Below are 6368 nucleotides of genomic sequence, written 5' to 3' on the forward strand. Positions count from 1 at the left end.
GGATGGGATGGGACTGGGATCAGAACTGGGATGGGACTGGGATGGGTCTGGGACCAAGTCTGGGACTGGAATGGGTCTGAGATCAGAACTGGGATCGTGATTGGGACTGGGATTGGGATCGAAACTGGGCCTGGGATTGGGATTTGGGCTGGGATCAGGACTGGGATGGGACTGGGACTGGGATTTGGGCTGGGACCAAGACACCGTAACCACAACCAGCAAACACCAAAAATCCCCAATATTCCAAATTTTGTTTAATTTTCCTTACTGAAACCCCCAAAACCCCGCTCAGCAAGCCTGGCTGGGGAACCCCCAGATCTGCGTCACCCCCCCAGCGCCCCCGGTGCCCCCAGTGTGGGTGCGCTGGTGGCGCCGGTGGTGCGAGCTGCGGCTGAAGCTCTTGCCGCAGAGCCCGCAGGCGTACGGGCGCTCCCCGGTGTGCGTGCGCCGGTGCTGGCTCAGCGTGGACTTGTCGGTGAAGCTCTTGCCGCAGTCGGCGCAGCCGTAGGGCCGCTCCCCGGTGTGGATGCGCCGGTGCCGGATCAGGTTGGAGCTGACGTTGAAGCGCTTGCCGCAGTGCCCGCAGGCGTACGGCTTCTCGCCCGTGTGGATGCGCAGGTGCTTGGCCAGGTCCGAGCTCTGCCCGAAGCTCTGCCAGCACTCGCCGCACGTGTTGGGGATGCCCGGCGCCGCTGCCCTGCGGCCGGAGCGGCCGGAGGGGCCGGACTGGCCGGAGCAGCGGCGCGGCTGCAGGGATTTGCCGCAGTCCAGGCACTCGTGCGGCCGGCGGGCGACGGTCAGCGTGGCCTGGGCAGGGCTGGTCAGTGTGGCCTGGCTGGTACTGGTCACTGCAGCCTGGCCACAGCTCCGGCCGGTTCTGGTCAGTGTGGCTTGGACAGGGCTGGTCAGTTTTTTTGGGGGGGGGGGGGGCGCGGATTTTGCCAAATTTCCCTCCCGGCCCCGCTCGGGGCCCCCCTGGCTTTTAATAAACACCCCCAAAATCCCCCCCAAAATGTGGGGTGCTGTGACATCACTGTGACGTCACCGGGGTGGGGATGATGTCATCAAAGGGGGAATCACTGCGGGAGGGTCCTGGGGTATGGGGAACTGGGGGGACTGGGATGGGACTGGGATCAGAACTGGGATTGGGATTTGGGCCGGGACAAAGATCGGGACTGGGATTTGGATGGGACTGGGATGGGATTGGGATTTGGGCTGGGACCAGAACTGGGATGGGACTGGGACTGGATGGGATGGACTGGGATGGGATGGGACTGGGATCAGAACTGGGATGGGACTGGGATGGGTCTGGGACCAAGTCTGGGACTGGAATGGGTCTGAGATCAGAACTGGGATCGTGATTGGGACTGGGATCGAAACTGGGCCTGGGACTGGGACTGGGATTTGGGCTGGGACCAAGACACCGTAACCACAACCAGCAAACACCAAAAATCCCCAATATTCCAAATTTTGTTTAATTTTCCTTACTGAAACCCCCAAAACCCCGCTCAGCAAGCCTGGCTGGGGAACCCCCAGATCTGTGTCACCCTCCCAGTACTCCCAGTACTCCCAGTACTCCCAGTGCCCCCGGTGTGGGTGCGCTGGTGGCGCCGGTGGTGCGAGCTGCGGCTGAAGCTCTTCTCGCAGAGCCCGCAGGGGAACGGGGCTGGGATGGGATTGGGATGGGTCTGGGACCACAACTGGGACTGGGATCATGATTGGGACTGGGATTGGGATCGAAACTGGGACTGGGACTGGGATTGGGACTGGGATTTGGGCTGGGACCAGAACTGGGATGGGACTGGGACTGGATGGGATGGGATGGGATGGGATGGGACTGGGATCAGAACTGGGATGGGACTGGGATGGGTCTGGGACCAAGTCTGGGACTGGAATGGGTCTGAGATCAGAACTGGGATCGTGATTGGGACTGGGATTGGGATCGAAACTGGGCCTGGGATTGGGATTTGGGCTGGGACCAAGACACCGTAACCACAACCAGCAAACACCAAAAAATCCCCAATATTCCAAATTTTGTTTAATTTTCCTTACTGAAACCCCCAAAACCCCGCTCAGCAAGCCTGGCTGGGGAACCCCCAGATCTGCGTCACCCCCCCAGCGCCCCCGGTGCCCCCAGTGCCCCCGGTGCCCCCGGTGTGGGTGCGCTGGTGGCGCCGGTGGTGCGAGCTGCGGCTGAAGCTCTTCCCGCAGAGCCCGCAGGCGTACGGGCGCTCCCCGGTGTGCGTGCGCCGGTGCTGGCTCAGCGTGGACTTGTCGGTGAAGCTCTTGCCGCAGTCGGCGCAGCCGTAGGGCCGCTCCCCGGTGTGGATGCGCCGGTGCCGGATCAGGTTGGAGCTGACGTTGAAGCGCTTGCCGCAGTGCCCGCAGGCGTACGGCTTCTCGCCCGTGTGGATGCGCAGGTGCTTGGCCAGGTCCGAGCTCTGCCCGAAGCTCTGCCAGCACTCGCCGCACGTGTTGGGGATGCCCGGCGCCGCTGCCCTGCGGCCGGAGCGGCCGGAGGGGCCGGACTGGCCGGAGCAGCGGCGCGGCTGCAGGGATTTGCCGCAGTCCAGGCACTCGTGCGGCCGGCGGGCGACGGTCAGCGTGGCCTGGGCAGGGCTGGTCAGTGTGGCCTGGCTGGTACTGGTCACTGCAGCCTGGCCACAGCTCCGGCCGGTTCTGGTCAGTGTGGCTTGGACAGGGCTGGTCAGTGTGGTGTGGCTGGTACTGGTCAGCGTGGCCTGGCTGGTACTGGTCAGTGCAGCCCGGGCACAGCTCTGGCCAGAGCTGGTCACTGTGGTGTGGCTGGTGCTGGTCAGCGTGGCCTGGGCAGGGCTGGTCAGCGTGGTGTGGCTGGTACTGGTCAGTGGGGTGTGGCCACAGCTCCGGCCAGTTCTGGTCAGCGTGGTGTGACCGCGGCTCCGGCCGGTGCTGGTCAGTGTGGCCTGGCCGGTTCTGGTCACTGTGGCGTGGCCGGTTCTGGTCACCGTGGTCTGGCCGGTTCTGGTCACTGTGGCCTGGCTGGTTCTGGTCACTGTGGCCTGGCCGGTTCTGGTCAGTGTGGCCTGGCTGGTTCTGGTCACCGTGGTGTGGCCGCAGCTCCGGCCGGTTCCGGTCAGTGCGGCGTGGCCGCGGCGCTGCCGCTGCAGCTGGACGCTCGGTGCGAAGCTTTGGCCGCAGTCCGGGCAGCTGAGTGGACAGTGGTCACCCCCGGGCTCCGCGCTGGCGTGGGGGCAGTCGGCTCGGTCATCGCTGTGGTCATCGCTGTGGTCATCGCTGTGGTCATCGCTGCCCTGCTGCTGACCGCTGCTCTGGGGGGGGCGGTGGTCATCGCCGGCTGTGTCCGGCTGTCCGGAGCCGCCCCGCTGACCGCTGCTGTGGTCACTCCTCTGTCCGGAGCCGCCCCGCTGACCGCTGCTGTGGTCACTCCTCTGTCCGCGGTCCGGGCTGGGTTTTGGGGGGTCCCGGATGGGTTTTGGGGTCGGAGATGGATTTTGGGGGGTCCTGGATGGGTTTTGGAGTCCGGGATGGATTTCAGGGTCTAGAATGGATTTTGGGGGGTCCGGGCTGGGTTTTGGGGTCGGGGCTGGGTTTTGGGGTCCGGGCTGGCTTCCCGAGGGTCCGGGGTCCCCCCAAACTCCGTGGCGGGCGCGGGAACGCCCCCCCGCGTCCCCTCCCCCCTGCCCCACCCGGGGGGTTCGGTCCCGGTTCCGGGGGTCCCGGTTCTGGAAGGTTCTGGAAGGTTCCGGAAGGTCCTCGGTCACAGTTCTGGCACTGGAAGCCTCCCGGTTCTGGAGCGCTCCAAGTTCCGGTCCCGGGTCCAGAGGGCTCCGGTTCCGGGTGTTGCCCAGGCCCGGTTCTGGTCCCGGTCCCGGTTCCAGTTCCAGCCCTGGTTCCGGTTCCAGAGGGCTCCGGTTCCAGTCAGTTTCCCGGCTCCAGTCCTGGTTTTGGCTGGTCCCAGTCCGGGTTCTGGTTCTGATCCCAGTTCCAGTTCCGGTTCCAGTTCCAGACGGCTCCGGTTCCGGGGGTTTCCCAGGCCCGGTTCTGGTCCCGGTTCCGGTTCCAGAGGGCTCCAGTCCTGGTTTTGGCCATTTCCCAGTCCTGGTTCTGGTCCCGGTTCCAGAGTTTCCCTGTCCTGGTCCCAGTTCCAGTCCCAGCCCTGGTTCTGGTCCCAGTTCCAGTTCTGGTCCCAGGGGGGTCCTGGATGGGTTTTGGAGTCCTGGATGGATTTCAGGGTCTAGAATGGATTTTGGGGTCGGAGATGGATTTTGGGGGGTCCGGGCTGGGTTTTGGGGTCGGGGCTGGGTTTTGGGGTCCCGGCTGGCTTCCCGAGGGTCCGGGGTCCCCCCAAACTCCGTGGCGGGCGCGGGAACGCCCCCCCGCGTCCCCTCCCCCCTGCCCCACCCGGGGGGTTCGGTCCTGGTTCCGGGGGTCCCGGTTCTGGAAGGTTCTGGAAGGTTCCGGAAGGTCCTCGGTCACAGTTCTGGCACTGGAAGCCTCCCGGTTCTGGAGCGCTCCAAGTTCCGGTCCCGGGTCCAGAGGGCTCCGGTTCCGGGTGTTGCCCAGGCCCGGTTCTGGTCCCGGTCCCGGTTCCAGTTCCAGCCCTGGTTCCGGTTCCAGAGGGCTCCGGTTCCAGTCAGTTTCCCGGCTCCAGTCCTGGTTTTGGCTGGTCCCAGTCCGGGTTCTGGTTCTGATCCCAGTTCCAGTTCCGGTTCCAGTTCCAGACGGCTCCGGTTCCGGGGGTTTCCCAGCCCCGGTTCTGGTCCCGGTTCCGGTTCCAGAGGGCTCCAGTCCTGGTTTTGGCCATTTCCCAGTCCTGGTTCTGGTTCTGGTCCCGGTTCTGGTCCCCGTCCCGGTTCCGGTTCCAGAGGGCTCCGGTTCCAGTCAGTTTCCCGGCTCCAGTCCTGGTTTTGGCCGTTTCCCAGTCCGGGTTCTGGTTCCGGTCCCAGTTCCAGTGAGCTCCGGTTCCGGGGGTTTCCCAGGCCCGGTTCTGGTCCCAGTTCCGGTTCCAGAGGGCTCCAGTCCTGGTTTTGGCCGTTTCCCAGTCCGGGTTCTGGTCCCGGTTCCAGAGTTTCCCTGTCCTGGTCCCAGTTCCAGTCCCAGCCCTGGTTCTGGTCCCAGTTCCAGTTCTGGTCCCAGTTCCAGTTCCAGTTCCAGTTCCGGTTCCGCTTCTGGAAGTTTCCCTCTCCCAGTTCCAGTTCCATTCCTGGTTCTGGTTCTGCTCCCGGTTCTGGAAGTTTCTCTGTCCCTGTCCCAGTTCCAGTCCTGGTTCTGGAAGTTTCCCTGTCCCAGTCCCAGTTCCGGTCCCAGTTCCGGTTGTTTCCCAGTCTCGGTTCTGGTTCCAGTTCCAGAAGTTTCCCTGTCCCGTTTTGGGTCCCAGTTCCGGTTCCAGCTCCGGTCCCAGTCCCAGTCCCAGTTCTGGAACTTTCCCTGTCCCAGTCTCGGTTCCGGTCCCAGTTCTGGAAGTTTCCCTGTCCCGGTTTGGTTCCCTGTCCCAGTTCCGGTTCCGGTTCCAGTTCTGGAAGTTTCCCTGTCCCGGTTCCAGTTCCAGTTCCGGTTCCGGTTCCGGTCCCAGTCCCAGTTCTGGAACTTTCCCTGTCCCGGTTCCAGTTCCAATTCCAGTTCCGGTTCCGGTTCCAGTTCTGGAAGTTTCCCTGTCCCGGTTCCGGTTCCGGTTCCGGTCCCTCCTAGCCCAGGTGCAGCCGCTGGTGCCGGATGAGGGCGGAGCTTCCCCCGAAGCCCTTCCCACAATCCCCGCAGGTGTAGGGCGTGGCACAGCCCAGGGGCGTGGCACACACGTCGGGCGTGGCACAGCCCAGGGGCGTGTCCGCGGCGTGCCCGTGCAGGTGCGCCAGGAGGGCGTGGCCGTCTGCAAACCCCGCCCCGCAGCGCGGACAGGTGTGCCCAGGCGCACAGGTGTGCCCAGGTGCGCAGGTGTGCCCAGGTGCGCAGGTGTGCCCGGGCGCGCCCTTCCTCCTCCTCCTCTTCCTCCCCTCCTCCTCCGGCTGCCCGTGGGCGCGGCGGTGCTTGAGGAAGGCGGAGCTGTAGCTGAAGCCCCGCCCACACTCGCCGCAGGTGTAGGGCCGCTCGCCCAGGTGCGCGCGCAGGTGCGCGCTCAGGTGGGCGCCGCGGCCGAAGCTCCGCCCACACTGGCCGCAGCCGAAGCGCCGCGGGCTCACCTGGCGCAGGGGGCGGGCCCGCTGGGGGGCGTGGCCCAGGGGCAGGTGCGTGCGCAGGTGCGCGTTGCGGTTGGAGCTGCGCGTGAAGCCCTTGCCGCACGCCAGGCAGGTGAAGGGCTTGGGGGGCGGGGCCGCCTGGCCACGCCCACCGCCGCGCCGGCCGCGCCCCCGGCGGGAGCCACGCCCCGA

The 6368-nt window shown here is 65.6% G+C and overlaps 2 protein-coding genes across 2 annotated transcripts in view; both read right to left on the reverse strand.

Annotated features, from left to right (window-relative positions):
* Positions 1-239: 239 nt before the first annotated feature.
* On the reverse strand, positions 240-5204 carry LOC121348643 (zinc finger protein 420-like). Its single transcript, XM_041458401.1, has 3 exons — positions 4480-5204; positions 2112-3447; positions 240-975 (listed from the first exon to the last, which is right to left on the reverse strand). The coding sequence occupies exons 1-3, from the start codon at positions 5202-5204 to the stop codon at positions 289-291; spliced, it is 2748 nt and encodes a 915-aa protein (XP_041314335.1). The 3' UTR covers positions 240-288.
* Positions 5205-5585: 381 nt separating this feature from the next.
* The window catches only part of LOC121348642 (zinc finger protein 775-like), a 3837-nt gene continuing 3054 nt past the window's right edge, over positions 5586-6368 (reverse strand). The window contains exon 3 of the mRNA XM_041458400.1: positions 5586-6364. Within this exon, the coding sequence (XP_041314334.1) occupies positions 5688-6364 (677 nt within the window). The 3' untranslated portion in view covers positions 5586-5687. The remainder of the gene's footprint in view (positions 6365-6368) is intronic.

This window comes from Pyrgilauda ruficollis, unplaced genomic scaffold (assembly GCF_017590135.1).
Source record: "Pyrgilauda ruficollis isolate IOZ18807 unplaced genomic scaffold, ASM1759013v1 scaffold1270, whole genome shotgun sequence".
In the NCBI taxonomy this organism is placed as follows: Eukaryota; Metazoa; Chordata; class Aves; order Passeriformes; family Passeridae; genus Pyrgilauda; species Pyrgilauda ruficollis.

Coding starts and splice junctions, on each gene's coding strand:
- LOC121348643 (XM_041458401.1), bottom strand. CDS start 5,204: ATGGAACTGGAACTGGGAGAGGGAAACTTCCAGAAGCGGAACCGGAAC. Junction 3,448..4,479: donor AGGCTTCCAGTGCCAGAACT/GTGACCGAGGAC, acceptor CCCAAAACCCAG/CCCGGACCGCGGACAGAGGA. Junction 976..2,111: donor GCACCGGGGGCGCTGGGGGG/GTGACGCAGATC, acceptor ATTAAAAGCCAG/GGGGGCCCCGAGCGGGGCCG.